General features: G+C 38.2%; 1 protein-coding gene across 4 annotated transcripts in view; it reads right to left on the reverse strand.

Annotated features, from left to right (window-relative positions):
* Positions 1-18,410, reverse strand: part of LOC138757843 (chondroitin sulfate N-acetylgalactosaminyltransferase 1-like) — a 244,025-nt gene that overhangs the window by 69,492 nt on the left and 156,123 nt on the right. For all 4 annotated transcript variants that reach the window (XM_069925837.1, XM_069925836.1, XM_069925835.1 and 1 more), the window contains exon 3: positions 9,385-9,601. In XM_069925837.1, coding sequence (XP_069781938.1) covers positions 9,385-9,601 — 217 coding nt within the window. The remainder of the gene's footprint in view (positions 1-9,384; positions 9,602-18,410) is intronic.

Here is an 18,410-nt window from a genome sequence, read left to right on the forward strand (position 1 = left end):
TTTGATAGAACTTTTTTTTTAAAGAAGTGCATAATTCAGATAATGATAGTAAAATCATTTCAAGTGCATATAAAGGTCTGTCAAACTTTAAAACACATTCGACTTCATAAATTAAAATAAAATGGAAAAAGGAGGGATAACTATATCTGAGGAAGAATGGAAAATAATATGGAGGTACCAATGGAAGCAACCAGATTACAGAAAAAGAAGGAGTTTGGGTGTAAAAACCTGAAAATATATTTTATTATACCCTCTCAGAAATCCCATTATGATAGCAATCTCCCTGCTTGCTGAAGAAATTCTAGAAATCAAAATGCAAACTACTACCATATTTTTTGGGACAGCCCTGAATTGGAGTGGGATACATAATGTGCTACAAGACATTTCTATATGTGAAATACCCTTAGAAGGTACTAAGTCCATATATTTTGGGGATATAGCTCAAGAATAGTTGAAAAGAGATAAATATTTAATTAATATGCTTGTGGCCAGTAAAAAGACCGACTAGGAAATGGTTATCACAGAAGAGCCCAACTTTAAACACATGGAAGGAAATGATAATGGACGTTTATAAAATAGGGAAGCTAACAGCATCTATTAATTACAAATTGGAACAACTTGATTCATACTGGGGAAAAATGGTTTAACTACATAGTACCTTATAGGCCTGACCTTATTCTTACAAATCAATGATTATGTTATAAAAAAACCCACTCCCTATTTGCATTTAGCTTTCTTCCTTTTCTTGTTCAGTCTTCCCTCTATAAGTGTATACCTCAGATAAGTATTATGTGGGAAATCATGGCAAATATAAATATACAATATATGCATTCTATTTGAGATACATCTTATGGAAATGTTTGTTTATACAGTAAAAAAATAAATTTAAAAACACATTAATACAGTGGAGATGTGGAGAGTTGGAGACAGAGTGGTTGACTTTTTTGCTATCTTCTGAGTTTTCTGACGCTGTGTTCCCTCTACTCTGTGCATGTCTTATGCACGCACACATGGGCAAATGTGCACACAGCACTTCCATGTTCACAGTTTAGAGGATGTCCTCCATTTTGGACATTTGGAAATGGTCATCCTAGCTGTGATGAAATGGCATGGTGCACTCGAGTGGCCAAATAACCCAATTCCTCTCCTGCGTCTTATTTCAGATTCCCAGAACAATTCCTGCATTTTTTCTCTTTCCATTTTTACTGATAGATCAGCTGTGACCAGCAAACCTCCAATACCCTCTTAGGATGCTATCAGTAGCTTTTGCCCCTCCTGAAATGTTAGCTGTTTTACTTTCCACGCTTTGCCCACCCTAGTGTTTCCAGCATTTTCTTTTCTCATTTCAAATTTCCAGCATCTATAATTTATTATTTTTCTACTTATTAAAAAAGCTTTTTTTTAAAAAAATCTTAGCATGATCCTGAAGAGTTTCAATAAAATGCAAATTTTGACCAATAACAGAAAATGTGGAATAAATCTTGGCAGAGATCTATGCTTAGTGTTACAATTTATTCTCCTTGTACTAACACAAACAAAGCAAAACAAAAATTGTCCAAGTACCTATGAGAAGGCAAAACTCAAGACCTAAGTAAGGTGACCTTCAAAAGTGATGATGCAACTCTGGGTGTGATATTGACGGATAAGCACAAGCTATGCTGTGTACAGATAGAGCAACTCAAAGATAGGAGGTTTCTTATGAAAGGTCATGGACTTGATCCACTCGCTCTGTTTCTCTCTGCACATGTGCTGCTTGGTCACAGGCATAAACTTTTAGCACTTTGTTTTAATGTTCACCTTAACTTCAGGGGACTTGCAGCAACTTCGACCAGATTATTGTAGGGTTACTGTATTGCATTCAGGATCTTCACATTTCCTCAACCACCCAAAGTTACTTCCCCCCCCCCCCCCACCCCTCTTTTAATGTTGTTCAAAATTGGTACAGGATGGATCTTTTCAGGAGATTGGCCTGGCCCCAGAGATGGTTGAAAAATTGAGTGGTGATCTCTCTAAGGCATGCAACTTTCTGAAAGCGTAGAGACTGCAAGGCAGTTATTGTGCCGACAAAGTCCAGGGCTACTGGTCATAACTATGCATATTGTGAGATCTGAGAGGCATTATGGTATGTACATGTAAATTTAAACCTCTCTCTCTTCAAGGGATGAAGGTCCAAATTATATTAAAAATTGAATGTTTTTTTAAAAATCTGCTATTGTTGGAAAGTTAAAATGAAAACAGTGTGTGAAAAGGTGGGCCTGGCAGCATCTATAAAGAGATGTTTGACCTTTTGAGTGTTACATGTGTTTTCTATTTTGATATTTGTGAGATTTAGTTTTTAGATCACAAAAGAACAGTGGGGATTAAATGGACCTGCGGCACAGATGCAGCCATCATCTTACTGAACCATGGTGCAAATTCAAAGGGTCAATAGATGCTTCTGATCTCATGTTTCACAAATTAATCCTTGAAAATCCAAGGGCAACAAGGACATAGGTCATTGACAATGCAATCATTTGGCTGGAGGAGTCACGTGATGGAGTAGTGGCCGGACGGTGAACTCCAGCCCTCTCCAGAAAATTCGGGAAAAACAAGAGAAAACACAAAGGCACAGAAATAAAAGTTACAGAAAAGTGAGTATAAAGGTGGAAAGAAGATGGCGACAAAAAAAGAAAAATCGAAACCAACGGTAAGAAGAGAGGAAGAGAAGACAAAGGAGGAAAAAGGTGAAGGCCTTACCTGTCCGAAGAGGCCCGCTGCGGAGCGAGAAACCCGCTCCCTCAGGTCGGTAAATAATGGACTACAAAAATGGCTCGCAGAGCCGAGTAAAAGTGCGCAACCGCGCATGCGCGATACTTCGCCGATGCGAATGAAAAAAAACACACCGACGGGAGGGGGGACCAGCTGGGGAGTCGATCTCCACAGCCGGCAACGACAGCTGCAGAACACCTGCAGCAAGAAGAGACCACAGAAGACAATAGAAACAAGAAAGAAGAGCAGGAAAGGGCAACAAAGAAACAACAGATGGCCAACCCAGAAGAAGAAGAAGAGGAAGAGTATGGTGAAATAGAAGAAGAAAAGAAAGGCAAGGTAAAGGATATACTTGCTCTTATTAAAGGATACATGGAGTCATTTAAAGAATGGCAAACACAGGAATTTAAGGATTTAAGAAAAAGAATAAACAACACAGAAGAGAAAATAAATAAAATGGAGATGACCTTAACAGAAATGGGAAAAAAAATGGACAAGATGGAAGAGCGGGCAGTAGCAGCAGAAATGGAGGTAGAAGACTTAAAAAAGAAATTGGAGAAATCTAATAAAAAAACTAAAGAGACACAAGAACTACTAGCTCAAAAAATAGATACAATGAAAAACCATAACAGAAGAAATAACATAAAGATAGTGGGCCTTAAGGAAGATGAAGAAGGCAAGAATATGAGGGAGTTTATAAAAGAGTGGATCCCTAAGACCCTAGGATGTCCAGAACTACAGCAAGAATTGGAAATAGAAAGGGCACATAGAGTATTGGCCTCTAAACCACAACCATAACAAAAACCAAGATCTATTGTAGTAAAATTCCTAAGATATACTACAAGAGAAAAGGTACTGGAGAAGACAATGGAAAAAGTAAGAGAGGGCAACAAACCACTGGAGTATAAAGGGCAAAAAATCTTCATTTATCCAGATATAAGTTTTGAACTCCTAAAGAAAAGAAAATACAGCAAAGGCGATTTTATGGAAGGGTATAAATTTATACTAAAGCATCCAGCGGTATTGAAAATATTTATTCCAGGACAACAAAACAGACTATTCTCGGATCCAGAAGAAGCACGAAAATTTGCAGAACAATTACAAAAATAGACTGAGGGAGGAAGAGGGGTAATGAGAGTTAAAATGATCACGATTGATATGTATGTGGGTAAAGACAAAAATAGACTGAGGGATGAAGACGGGTAATGAGAGTAAAAATGATCACGATTGATATGTATGCGGGTAAAGAGGTATAAGAGGGAATAGAGACAATGAGCATACATGAATGTATCTGTACTTAGAGGAAAATATAGATAGTATAGACAAGAATTAATAAGGGAAGGTAATGGAATAGAGAGAATAAGGAGGGAATTAAAAGAGTGACCTTTGTGACATATGAAAAGTGAAATCTTTTCTGGGGGAGGCGGGGTGGGGGGAAATAGCGGTCACTGCAAAATCAGTTGACGCTTGCGAATGGATTCGCAAATCCAAATGGAGAGGGGAGATGTGGTTGTCCGACAAGGGATAAAGGACAACTCAGGAGGTGAAGGGGAGATTGGGGATAAATAAGATAGAAATAGGAGAATAAGGAAAATGTTGGATGTTGTAGGAATGTTGTCTTATAAAGAGTTGAAAATAAGAAAACAGAAATGGAAAAGGAGGAAAGGTAATGAGGGAAAAACGGAAAGAGAAGATAAACAAAATATAAAAGGGCTACGCTGAACTATATGTCTTTAAATATTAATGGAATACATAACCAAATTAAAAGGAAGAAACTACCAAATTTAAATGAATAAATGTATTCCATTAGAAAAAATAACATATTGGTTAAGAAATAATATTGAAATATTCGAACAAGTATAGGAGCCTTACATTAAATACAATAGCGAAAACCTACCGGGGACAAACATTACCTAAGTTGATGGAAGGAGAAGGAAAGAAAAGAATGGACTCAGTAGAATTTCTGGTGTAATTTTGTTGAATGACAACATTGTCTGATTGGCTTAATGCAACCTAGATTGTATACCTAAAATGGATGAGAGGGGGGGGTGGGGGGGTGGTTTGGGAGGAAAGGGGGGGTGGGGGGGTGGTTTGGGAGGAAAGGGGGGGGGGGGGAAAAGTCACTGTATATGTGTGAAAAAGAAATAGTGTATATCATGGCTAATGTGATTTATGGTGTGAAAAATAAAAAAATTTAAAAAAAAAAGACAATGCAATCATTTGCACGCCCTGTTGAGCCAGTTCTATTTAAGTTGCAAGTAGAAGTTTGACCACAAGTAGCCAACAAAGAAAAATCTGGCTGTGGGTAAAACTATACAGCTTAAGTGGGGAAAAAAAAGGGATTCAGGAGACAGCCCCTCCAGCCTGTGCTGGTATCAAAGGAGAGTTGGCTGAAGGGGGGGGGGGGGGGTTCTTTCCTTTTTTTTTCTTTTTTTATATAGAAAAAAAACGTTCATGTTCAATTGCTGTATATGTCATATAGTATTTGTTTTTGAACAAATAAATAAAGTTTAAAAAAAATTAGATGAATGCCAATCTACATTGCAACCTCAGCTTTAAACCATGTCATGATTATTAGAAAAATCATCTTCCCAACCTGTGAGGCCAGTTCAGCTCCAAAAAATAATTCAGATGAATAAGGATTTCTGATTTGTTTTTGATATCCTCATTTATCTATAATTTTAAAAAAATTTTGGAAGATTTCAGATAATTGGAAATGTACTATAAAATCAAAGAGGATATTAAAAGCTTTTTAAAATACTGTATATAAAATAGACATAGGACCAATAGAAAATGATGCTGGAGAAATTGTAATGGAAGTCAAGGAGATAGCAGATGAACTAAATTAGTATTTTGGCTCATTCTTCACTGTGGAAGACATTAGTAGCGTACCATACTCTCATGGCTCTCTTGGAAGGGAAGTGAGTATGGTCAAGATTACGAGAGAGAAGGTACTTAGAAAACTAAATATATAAGGGTAAATAACTTTCCTGGGCCGAATGAATGCACGCTCATTGGTAATGATCTTCCAAGAATCAATGGAATCTGGTATGGTTCCAGTGGAATGGAGTATCGCAAATATCACTCTGCCGTTTAAGAAGGGAGTGAGGCAGCAGAAAGGAAATTATAGACCTATTAGCCTGATGTTGGTGGTTGGGAAGCTGTTGCAGTCAATTATCAAGGATAAGATCATGGAATACTTGGAGGTACATGAAAAGATAGGCACATCAGCATGGTTTCCTTAAAGAAAAATCATGCCTAACAAACCTATTGCAATTTTTTTGAAGTGATCACAAATAGGAAAGATGGGGAGATGCAGTGGATGTTGTGTACTTGGTCTTTCAAAAGGCCTTTGACATGGCTGCTAAACAAGAAAACCAGGTAGTGGGGCTGAGTGGGTAGATGGATCAGCTCATGATGAGAATGCAAAGTAGACTTGATGGGCCAATGGGCCTACTTCTACTCTTATATTTTGTTTGTTTATATACTGATGCTTTCAGCAATTCAGACTCAAATTCACTGCGAAGCAATCTTTAAGATCTTCGAACACTGCAGTGTGCAAGGCAAAGAGTGGTAGAGACACACACGAGACTGCAGATGCTGGAATCTGCAGCAACCTAGCCGGTCAAGCAGCAAGGGAGTAAAAAAATGACAGTGTTACATGTCAGAACCCTCCATCAGGACAGAAATCATGGAGGACAGAGAGTTGGTGTACTGAGGACAGGATAGAAGGAGTAGAACTGGGGCCAGTGAGGGATTAGTGGGCCATGTTGAAATGAAGGACAGAGGTAGATGCCAGATAGAGGAAAAGAAAAGCAAGGAGTGTCAGAGTTGTGACAAAGTTTGATCAGTGTCCCATTCACCAGCAGCTTTGATCCCACCTTATCAACAGATAATCAGAAGTTATTTTTCTTATGGGATTCTGCCTTAGGTAACATTGAGAAACAGGTTGAACAGCAATACAATGATAGAATAATGGTAATGCTTTTGACAAATAATTTATCTGAATGGACCACAAACAGAGTTTAAGTATCAGACTGAAGATTGTCAGCGAAAGTGACCATGGATTGCCACATTTTTAGAGTACAATATCTGCTGCCTTTATATGGCTGTTTGGGCCAATGGGTCTAAATGTGGTCGGCCCTTGATTGCTTCCAAAGCAGTGGAGGATAAACAGGTTGGATTTGCTTTGCTTTATTTTTTAAGTGAAAAGGGCTCTCTTTCCCTCCTCCAATTAAATATTGGTTGCCGAAAGAACAAAACAGAAGGAAATCAATGGAAGCTTGCAATGAATGTGTCCAAAAACATATCATGGCGCCAGCATGAGGATGCAGATGGACTTCAGCAAGCCTCCACTGCGAGCCAAAGCTTTAGAAAATTCTGTGCATCTGTTCCACCAGCTTACTGCTGAATCACAGAATGTTTGCACAGGGCTCGTGTTTTTAAAACACACTACAGCTTTGTTTATTCTCAATTCATGGTCAATCTACCGGCACCAACTGCAATACACAAATTTTGCTGAGAAACTCAGCAAGTCATATAGCATCCAAACAAAGTAAAAGGTGACCAGTTTTTTGGCCCTGGGCCCTTCATAAGATTTGATTTGAATTTTCAATCACTGTGTCACTTGTTATCATCATATCACCTGTTCTCCCAGTTCCAATCTATTGCACTATTTCTTAAAATCACATTACAAATTAACACACGAGTTTGAAATCAGCATTTCCATTCCCAGTCAAGCAGATCCTGCATCTTGACCAGAACCAGCATTTAGTCATGATGCCAAAGCAAAATGCTGGAAGTTTGAAAGATAACAGAAGATTCTGGAAATACTGAGCAGGCCTATCAGGATCTATGGAGAGAGAAACCAAATTAATGTTTCAGGTCAATCATTGAAACTCTTTCAATTTTCCATTGGCCTCAATACTTAATGAGGTTACTCCAATCTCACATACACCCTGACAAAGGGTTCAGGCCTGAAACATTCATTACACTTTACTTTCTATGAATGCTACATGACCTGATGAGTTTCTCCAGCACATTTGTGTCTTGCACTCAATCCCAGCATCAGCAGACTTTTCTGTTTAGCTCACATCCACCCTGCAATCCTTCAAGCCTCTTGCTCCTGACAGAATCCATTTCAGGGAGATTTTACTCATTGCTCATCTGTTCCCCAATGCTATTTTCCAAACATTTTACAACTGAATAGGAGATCTGACCAGCTCCAAGTTTCCCCTTTCCAGAGAGGGAAAATTGACCAAAGTTGGGTGTATGGAAATAAACAGCACATTATACTTCTACCAATGCTTCATGTTCTCCCACCACATTTGGACTAGAGGGCTTGAATTATAGGAAAATGATAGGTAGGCTGGGTCTTTATTTCCCAGAGTATAAGAGGCTGAGGGTTAATCTCATTGAGGTTTATAAGATTATGTGGGACATGGATCAGTATGAATCCTCAAAGTCGTTTTTCCCAGAATGGACAACTCTAGAATGAGGGGGTAAGGGTTTAAAGATGAGAGGCAAGAGATTCAAGAGGAACTTGAGGGACAACTTTTTTCACTCCATTTCTGTAGAAGCAATAAAATTTTGGTATTCAAAAGACATCTGGATAGATTTATAGTTAGGAGGGGCTTAGCAGGATATAGATCAAATACAAGGAAATGCCAACACAGTCACCAAGGAGCAGTTGAGCTGAAGAACTTGCTCCATGCATGTGCATGACTTGGTAGGACTTTGTAGAGACAATAGAAGTGGAGCAAGCCTTGTGCTATAGGGAAGACTTAACCTCAACCTATCCAATAGCTCTTCTCTGTTAATGAATTAGCCACTGTGACCAGCAGTTTGCATGATGCAGGCTCCCATAAACAACAATAAAGTAAAGAAAAGCTAACAAGCTGGAAATTTTGTGCAGAATCACCAACATTTATCCCCACTACTATATGGGCCCTCCTGCACTCACATGGAAGAAGCAAACTACCCTTAGACCTGACCCCTGGAGATTTTTGAGACTGACCAAAAGGTAAAAAGACTGTTTCCAGACGGCTCCCTCTATCTATGCCAATGGTGTACTAATGTATTTATTAGAGCAAAAATAGCAACTTGCTGGAGAGCTTCAATAAGTCAGTGAGCATCTGTAAAGGCAAAGGGATTAGCTACTTTTCAGGCCAAGACCCTGCATCAATAGTTTCCTCCAGCAGTCCACTTTATTTTATGCGGATTCTAGCATCTACAGTCACTTTTGTCTCCTTTAAATACCATCCTTTTAACTGCGAGCTTCAACAAAACAGAACCAAAGGTGCACCTTGATGTAGGTAGTGGGTAGTAACTGCATTACAAAGGCACAAAGATATGTGGTGCTGGGTCATTAGGTATATTCAAAGCTGAGACTGATTTTTAGAATTTGGCAAAAAAAGGTGAATTGAGTGCAAGGATCAGCCATCATTTTATTCCAGATTGGAGTAGATACAACATAGTGCACTCCTGCTCCTGTTTCTAATGTCCTAATGTTGGTGAAAAGGTAATTCACCATTAGTCAATAACTTGAACTTGATCAAATATGTGGATGGAAAATGATTTGCATGCTTCCAAAACTCTACATAATTTTCAAATTGATAAAAGAATGAAATAATTTACCTGAAATTATGCATGAATTGCCGAAACGTATCGGCCCTCTTTGCCAGTGGTACAATGATATTAATCAGCACATTGGTCGTGTCCACCTTTTCCATCTTGACTTTCATGAGAGGTCCAAAGGGGCGAAATAAAGCCAGTTGTTTGAACTCATGAGCTCGGTCACCTTTGAATGTCAGCTCATACAAAGTCCCTTTGTCCTTCTCTGTGCGGTAGATACCTGTAGAAACAACAAGAAGTCAAAACAACACGAATCCACAGCCCCTGCAGAAACAATTTCATCAATGATGTTCACAGTGGTTGTGGTTAACATCAATTTCTCAAAGAGGTCATTGTAGATGGTTGATTTTCTAAGAGATCACAAGGCTAGAACATGATTTAAAAGAAAATTTTATAAATAAGAGTGAGCGAAACAAAATTGCCAAAAACGAAAGCTGGCAGTCAGGACTAGCCTCACTTAGCTGTATTTGGTCCATATTTTTCTAAGTTCTTCCTATCCAGAAACCTGTCCACATGTTCTTCTGCTGTCAAAATTATACCCAGTTTCTTCCAGCAGCTTGTTCCAGAGAGGGACCACCCTCAGAGTAAAATGTTGCTCCTCGGGTCCCTCAAATCTCTCACTTCTAACCTTAAACCTATGCCCTGTAGCTCTCGTCTCGTCACCTTGACTTTGTCCATACAGACTATTCTAAATCAGTCCCTGCCTATCCAATGCTAGTAGGTCCGGTCACTTAGTCTATACAATTCAGGGACATATCTGGTCATTTAAACTGAAATTAAACTTTTTCTTTTTGAATATTTTCTTTTTGATTTTTTTTTCAAAAATATTTTAAATAACACAAAATATTAAACTATTCTTACAAACAAAAACAAACAAAAAAAATCACTTCCTCCCCCTTTTATACATACAGATCCACACATTATCAGAGCTTACAAATTTTTAAAACATATTGAATATGGATGGGGAAATCACTTTTGGGTATGTATAATATCCACATTTATATTCCTTTCTGTTACTGTATTTGGGCCTCTATGGCTGCTAGATTTTTACAAATGTATATTTATTATTTAAATTCTATGTGAATTTTTTTTCCTTATAGGCATACAGCTGTCCATTTCCGCAGTCCATCGTGCTATAAGTAGCGGGGAGTCGGACTTCCAAGTGATTGCAATTTTTTTTTGGTACTGCCAGTGCATTTTTTAAAATATAAAAAAGATTTGATATTTAGTCAATTTGTTGCTTATTTCAATAAAATTTCTTCATAGATATAGCTCCGGGTCTCCCGTGAATGCCACTCCTGTTAACCTGGATAATTTTTCCACGATATCTTGCCAAAATGGCCTCATCTTTGCGCACGATCAAATAACATATAGAAAAATTCCTATTTCATTCCCACATTTGAAACACGTCTCTGAAATTTCTGCTTTTGATCTATGTAACCTTTGTGGAGTAAAATTATACGGAACTAGTCTATATCTTGCATTTATAATTGATGTCATACTGTCTGTACACCAGTCTGACCAGCTTCTTTCTGAGATTACTACACCCAAATCTGACTCCCATTTTTCCCTTGACCTGGTTTTGCACTTTCACTTTGGGGAGCATAATAATTTTTTGTTATAAATTTGGGTGTATTCCCTATCCATACCATTTGTTCCTTTTCACTAATTTCAGGTGGGGTCAACGTTGGTCCCCATCCTTCTCTTAGGAAGGATCTTAGCTGGAGAAAACAATAGAAAGTCCCATTGACCACTCAGTATTTATGTTTTAGTTGCTCGAAGGTCATAAAACTTCATTCTGTGTAACAGTCTTTAATTTATCTTATTCTTTTGTTATACCATGGATTCAATATTCTATTGCCTATGTTCATTGGCAATAATACATTTTTTTTTTTTACACAGTAGAGCCATTATTGATATTCCTACTTTTCCCCCCTCTATACATTTGCTAATTTTCTGCCATGTTCTGATGGAATTATCTTTCTTGTTTTAGTGATTTGACACTCCATTGTGTCAAACCATTTTCTACCCACAAAGAAGGCTGCAAGAAATCTAGCCTATGCAGCTAGGTAGTAGTTTTTAAAATCCAGAAGTCTAAGTCATCCCAGCTCATAATCCCATGTCAGTTTTTCCAATGCAATGTAACTTTTGTTATTCCATATGAACTGTCCAATATAATTATTTAATAATTTAAAGAAATGTTTAGTTACAGAATAGGCAGTGATTGAAAAAAAAATGGTAGTCTTGGCATTACTTTCATTTTGACACAATTAACTCTTCCTTCTAATGAAATCGGCATACCTCTCCATTTCATTCCCAAAAGAGGAACATAATTTAGTTTGTACAGATTCTTTAGATTATTGTCAGTTGCTATCCCAGCATATTTTATTCCATCTGTCTGCCATTTAAATTTGTTTGTTTTTTGATACCTTTTGCATTCTACATGTGTCAATGGCATTATCTTGCTTTTGTCCATATTTATTTTATAGCCAGATACTCTTCCATATTTTTCTAATGTTCCTTGCAATTTTTCCAAAGATTTAATTGGGTCTGATAGGTACAATAGCACGTCATCGGCAAATAGACTGATTGTGTTCTTCTTGTTCAACTTTGAAGACTTTTATATCTGGATCTCCTCTTATCATCTCCGCTACCAGTTCAAATGCTAGTATAAAAAGTGATGGGGACAGGGGACATCCCTGTCTACTCAATCTACTCAAGGGAAACAATGCTAACATCTGGCTATTGGTTATAATTTCAGCTTGTGGTTTATGATATAAAGTTTTTATTCCGTTTATAAATGTTCTGCCTATGCCAAATTTTTCCAGAGTTTTGAATAAAAATGGCCATTCCAAATAGTTGAATGCTTTTTCTGTGTACAGGGATTCCATTCAAATTTTGCCACATCTAATATATTAAATAAACTTCCTAGACTGTTTGAGGAAATGTCTTCCTTTAACAAATCCTATCTGGTTTGTATAGATCAGTTTTGGTAGGTATTGTCCTACCTATTAGCCAACACTTTTGCTAGTATCTTATAATCAGCACTTAACAGCAAAATTGGTCTATATGATGAAGTTTTTAATGGGTCCTTTTTTTTGGTAGTATTAAAATAATAGCATTTGAGAATGATTTTGGGAGTGTCTGTATCCCTACTGCTTGGTCCAGAGCATTGATTCATAAGGGAATTAGTAATTCTTTGAATTGTCTGTAAAACTCAGTTGGGAATCCATCCTCCCCCGGTGATTTATTAGCCTGTAGGGTACCCAGGGCCTTTTCATTATCCCCTCTTGTAAAAGGGGTGTCTAGTTCTATCTTTTCTCTCTTCTAGTATGCAAATTCAACATTCAAAAGAAATTCTCACATTTCATTCTCGTCTCCTAGTAATTCTGATTTGTATAATTTTGTGTAATATTGTCTAAAGGTATCATTAATTTCCTTTTGTTTATATGTTAGAATATCTGTCTGTTTTAATAGCACTTATTATTCTTAATGACTCCTGTTTATCTTTGCCTCATATTTTTGTTTAGTTTTTAATATAGCTTTTTTTTCTGTTCTATGTTTGTATTGTATCTTAGGTTTTATTCCCCAGAAGTCTGTAATCTTCTTGTAGTCCTGTTCGTTGATTTTTATTTCTAATTTTGTAATATCTTTCTCCAAACTGTTTACTTCTGCCATATATTCTCTTTTAAGAGTTTTTTTTAAAATATAGGATATAATTTATCGCTTTAAGTGTGTCCCATAACAAAAGGCTATTATTAGTAGATGGCTGATTTGTTTCACAAAATGAAAAAAAAATCTGTCTCTTAATAAACTTGTAAAAATTTGTTCTTTTGAGCATCATGGCATTAAGATGCCATCTGTATACATTTTCCTGCTTTTCCATTATTGCAATAGTTAATATTAGTGGTCTGATAAAAGACTCACTGTATACTGTTTTTAATCATTCTACTGTAACAATATTGATATATGGGGAGAATTTATAAGATTTAGAGTAGGTCACATACACACGCACATTTTAAAACAGATCTTATTTGAAAGACTCAAGAATTCGCATTGCAAGATCTCTGGAGAATGTAAGCACCTTTCACATAATTGAACTGACATCATAAAATGCTTGACCATTGTCTTGCTGGAGTTATGCTGTCTATCAGCACTCTTTCTGCAAAGTGCTCACAGAAAGGTCAATTCTGGATTGTTTACCTAAGATAACAACTTGAGAAGAAGAAATAACTCCTGTTGTTTGCTGGAGAAAGTGGGGGTTTTGCAAGACATGAGTAACGTGCTGTCTTTGGAGTTTCAGTTGGAAAAGAGAAAGAGTTAACAGCTCAGTAGTATATAGTGTAAGAATCGAGTTAAGTTAAAGTTTGATTCTATTTTCATGTTTGAAGTTGATTAAAAATAACTTTTGTTTTGAAAGCAATAAAACCCAGAAGCCCGCAATAAAAGGCCTATGGAATTTTCAGAAGAACCCCTCCCTTTAGCACCTTTTTTAAAAACCCCTCCTCTCCTGGCGCTATTTTCCCCTTTAGATCGGAGTCTCCACCCTGCCACTTTCCTCTCCACATTCCTTTCTCTCTAGAGCTTGCCATGTATATTACAGTGATTTTTTTTTCTGTTATCAGTAAAACTAAGATGGTTCAATGTTCTAAGATTTTAAAAAAAGATCTTTCAGTTAGTCCCGTTTTAAAATGATCTTTTCAATCTTCTTATCTGGCAGCTTTAATCTTTTCATAGGTTTTGTAAAAATTCTTTTACTTCTTTCTTATTCTTGAAAATTCTTCAATGACCTTCTGAGACATCAACTCTCAGCATCGCTGGATAAGTCATTGAATATTTTAAGCTTTTGAATCGCAGTTGTCTCTTTAGCTCATCAAATTATTTTCTTTCTTTGACCAAGGCAGAGCCAAGTCCTGGAAAAACATTACTTCTTCGTTATTTATTGGCCATTGTTATTTTTTGATTATTCATGTGCTGCTTCCAAGATGGCATCTCACTCCCGGTAAACTAAAAGTCTTACCAGTTCTGGTCGTGGATCACTGGTTCTTCTGGGTCTGAGGGTCTGGTCCCTTTCAAATTTGAAGCTTTGCATTTAGCTTGTTTTGCCCCAGCACTTGTGGAATCCACGTTTCAAAGAAGCTCACCAGGTCTTTCCCCTTGATTCCTTCTCTCAGTACAATGATTATTAAATTATTACATATGCAGAAATTTTCCATATGATCGATCTTGTCCATCAATCATTTTCTGACTGTGTCCCATGTTTTTGCTTTTTCTTCCAGAGCCTGTAGCCTGGCATTTGTTTTGTCCATGTCAGCCTTCAATTGCATCATTCGTTCCATTAAATCTTCCACAATTTCCTTAATTTCCAATATCATTTCCATTATCTCTTATCGTTCATTCAATGCTTGTAAAGAGAGTGCATAAAGTTTCCATCTTGTTCAGGATGTTGGCTATATCTTGGGCCAACCCCCCAGCTCTGCCAGATTCAGCCAATCCCAAGGCCCCTCCCGATCTGCTCCCCACCGCGCTTTCACTCAATGATCCTGGCTGAGTTGTTGCTTCTTCAGTTTTCATTTTTTGTTGCCTTAGTCATTTAGCAATAGTTTTATCCATTTTTGATGCTAATTCTGGATTTTTGAGCTTTTAATACTTATGCTGGAGAGCTCTTTCAGAACACATCTGCTCAGATCCTCTGCATGGCCACACCCCCACTCCCCAACAGCCCCACCATTGAAATTAAAGTTTAACTCTCTCCTTGATGGGATAATTGAAATAGTTCTTAAGCTGCATTCAAAAAGTGTCATGGATTTAAATGAAGAAATTAAATGCAGAGATGTTAAGGAAAAGGAGAGGCATGGGATGTCTATAAATGCTCCTGTACAGACCCAAAACAGAATAAGGTGCAGTCACCTCTTCCGATATAGTAGAGTGGAATTCCAATTCTTTGATTCAAAACAATGAGGACAAACATTAAAATTAACATCATGCCATTCGGGACTGAAGACTTGAAGCAGATCTTCACAATGAGAACAATGAAATGCTGAATTTACTGTTCCCAAATCACTGCTGGGACTTAGGGAAGAGGAAGGAGGGTCATCATTTGACATTGATTTCATGGAACCAAATAAAGTTCAAGTGCCAATCAACTGAGGCTCAAATGACATGTCAGTTGTGGCATGAACTAACAGTGGAATTAGGAGAGCTGGATGATTATGCATAGTTTGCTGTAAGTGGCAAATGGGATAGGTTTTACACAGTAAATGGCAGACCCCTGGAGAGTGCTGTAGAACAGGGAGATTAAAGGGTACAGGTACATCGCTCCCTGAATGTGGCACCACAAGTGGACAGGGTGGCAAAGGCATTTGGCATGTTTATCTTCACAAGGAAGAGTATTGAGTCAGAAGAATATATTACAGCTATACAGGACATTGATGAGGCTACACTTGAAAGATTGTGGACGGCTTTGGTTGCCCTATAGGAAGAATGTCATGGTCCAGAAAAGGTCCAAAAATAATTTTGTACTGGCAGAGTACTAGTGATTCCCCTGACCACTAGAGGGAGTCAGATACTAGTTTGTTGGCAGCTTCGGTTGGATTCAGGATGGATGCCTCCACATGATCCTGAGTGAGGTTTTTAGCTAATATAATTGTTTTAAAAGAACCCAAGTTTCTTCATTACAATAAAAGAAATATCACATGGTGCCAGGAATTAGAATCAGTTGAAAGGAGCAAAGAAATGGGAAGTGTGAAGATTCCTAATGCTGTAAATTGGACTGGAAGTGTCAACCATGAGTGGATGTTGTTTAAACAAAGATTCATGCTGTTCCTGCAAGTCATTGGACTGGATAGCAAACCTGATGCTTGGAAGATTGCACTAATACTTACTGTGGTGGGACTGCAAGCACTAGAGGCTTTCAATCCATTTTCTTTTGCAAAGGCAGAGTACCAGGGCAAGTTCAACAAGGTTATTGAGATGTTTGATGAACATTGTTCACCAAAGAAAATGAAACATTTGAGAGGTACATGTTTTGCTCATGCACACAGCTGCAGGGGGAGAGCTTTGATGCTTCTTTAATGGACAAAATTAAAAGCAAGAACATGCAATTTTGGATTGCTGCAAGATTCAATGATCCATATGTAATTGTGTTCAGGATTATTGATAAGAAAGTGAAAGAAAGGTTACTATGAGAGACAGAGCTTACCTTAGCAGGAGTTGTGAGGATATGCCACACCAGTGATTTAACTCTAGAGCATGTGAAAAAATTCAGTGATAGTGCAAAAGACAGTGGAAATGAACATCATTATAGCTACAGTGTGAGTCCACAAACAAAAAAATGAGATATAGGAAACAACATAAAGATGGAGAGACATTTAAGTGCAAATGATGTGGCACTCAACATGCACCAAAACAATGGCCAGTCTATGGAAAAGTCTGTAATATGTGCAAAGGGCAGAATCACTATGGAAAACAATGTTTTTCCAAGAGGAAACAAAAGAGAAGAAAAAGCGCACACATCGTACACACGATAAAAGAAATTGGCCTCAGTTACACTTTCTGCTGGCATGTGTATTGTGTGGAAAGGGTTCATTTTTGGGTACAGCAGGCAAGCAAGTCCGGGCACAGTACGATGCAACAATACACATGCTTTATTTAAACAGTTCACAGTAAAAAGGGTTCTGGGGCAGTCCCAGTGCAAATACAGTTAATCAGCTACAACACCTACACACAAGTTAAGCTAAACAGGTTCAATAGAAGCAGCTTTTCACACACAGGGTAAGGTTACTGACTTGCACCCAGCCTTGGAATCCTGACCGAAGGAAGGGCCTAAGTGACAAAGAAGAGTGTTCGAACCATCGCCTAGCCCAGGAGTAATGACCCATGGGCAGAGGGTCTCTCATGAGATGTCCTAACTGGCTACCTATGGGGAAGTAACACAGCCTCTAACTCCAAATAAACAGAGGACTGTGGCTAAAATTGCCGATATATACTGGGTTACCAGTGATATCTTGATCAGTCTAAGGGTTGCTAGCCCTTTACCTGCCTTCCATGGTGTCTACCATGGTGACAATGTCCTAGAACAAGTGCAGGAGCTGACCACATGGCAAAGAAAATGAACAATGGTGTGCTTAGGTTTAAATATCCCGGTCAGCTGAGCAGGGGCTGTGATGTACAGGGCCAGACAATGACAGTGCGTGTGTTCCAACTGGTGGGCAGGTACACACCTGATTGGCAGGCTGGAGAGGCTGGACAGTGCCTAAGGGATGATGGTCAGTTCTGTGCAACTTCTGATATCAGAGGTATGGTTACCTTGCCAACATAACAGCATGGTGGGGCAAGAAGATTATAAACCAACAGACCCTGAACAGCCAAATATGAAGAGTCGATCAGAACAAGTGCATACAAATGAGACAAATATTCCTTTCAAGCTGGGCACAGGGGAAAATGTCAATTTGATCTGTAAGCACAACATCAGGCTAATGAAGATAAAGCTATACACCCTTGCAAATCCTGTACAGTTCAAAGCCTACAATGGATAGAGCATTGACATGAAAACCACAAATAAACTCAAGGTGAAAGTTAAAGATAAAGAGCACCACCTCAGGTTTGTAGTAGTCCCAGATGGACATGAATCACTGCTTGGTGACAAAGCATGTGAAAAGTTAAACCTAGTCAAAAGGGTGAACCACATTAACAGGGCAATGCATGGAACAGAATAGAGGAAATACTGCATCAATTTCCAGACATCTTCAAGGGGTTTGGAAATCTACCACCTATAAGATTCAGTTAAAAGAGGATGCCCAGGCAGTAGTGCACAACCAAAGGCAGGTTTCAGTGCCACTAAAGGCTCAAGCAGGAACTCAACTGAATGACGTCACTAGGGGTCATAAGGGAATTGGAGGAGCCCACAGAATGGGTGAATTCAATGGTGAGTGTCAAAAAGAAGAACTGTGACCTACTCGTGTGGATGGACCCAGAAGACTTGAATGCCAATATGAAGAGGAACATTGTCAGGTACCGACCAATGATAA

This window comes from Narcine bancroftii, chromosome 3 (genome assembly GCF_036971445.1).
Source record: "Narcine bancroftii isolate sNarBan1 chromosome 3, sNarBan1.hap1, whole genome shotgun sequence".
Taxonomy (NCBI): domain Eukaryota; kingdom Metazoa; phylum Chordata; class Chondrichthyes; order Torpediniformes; family Narcinidae; genus Narcine; species Narcine bancroftii.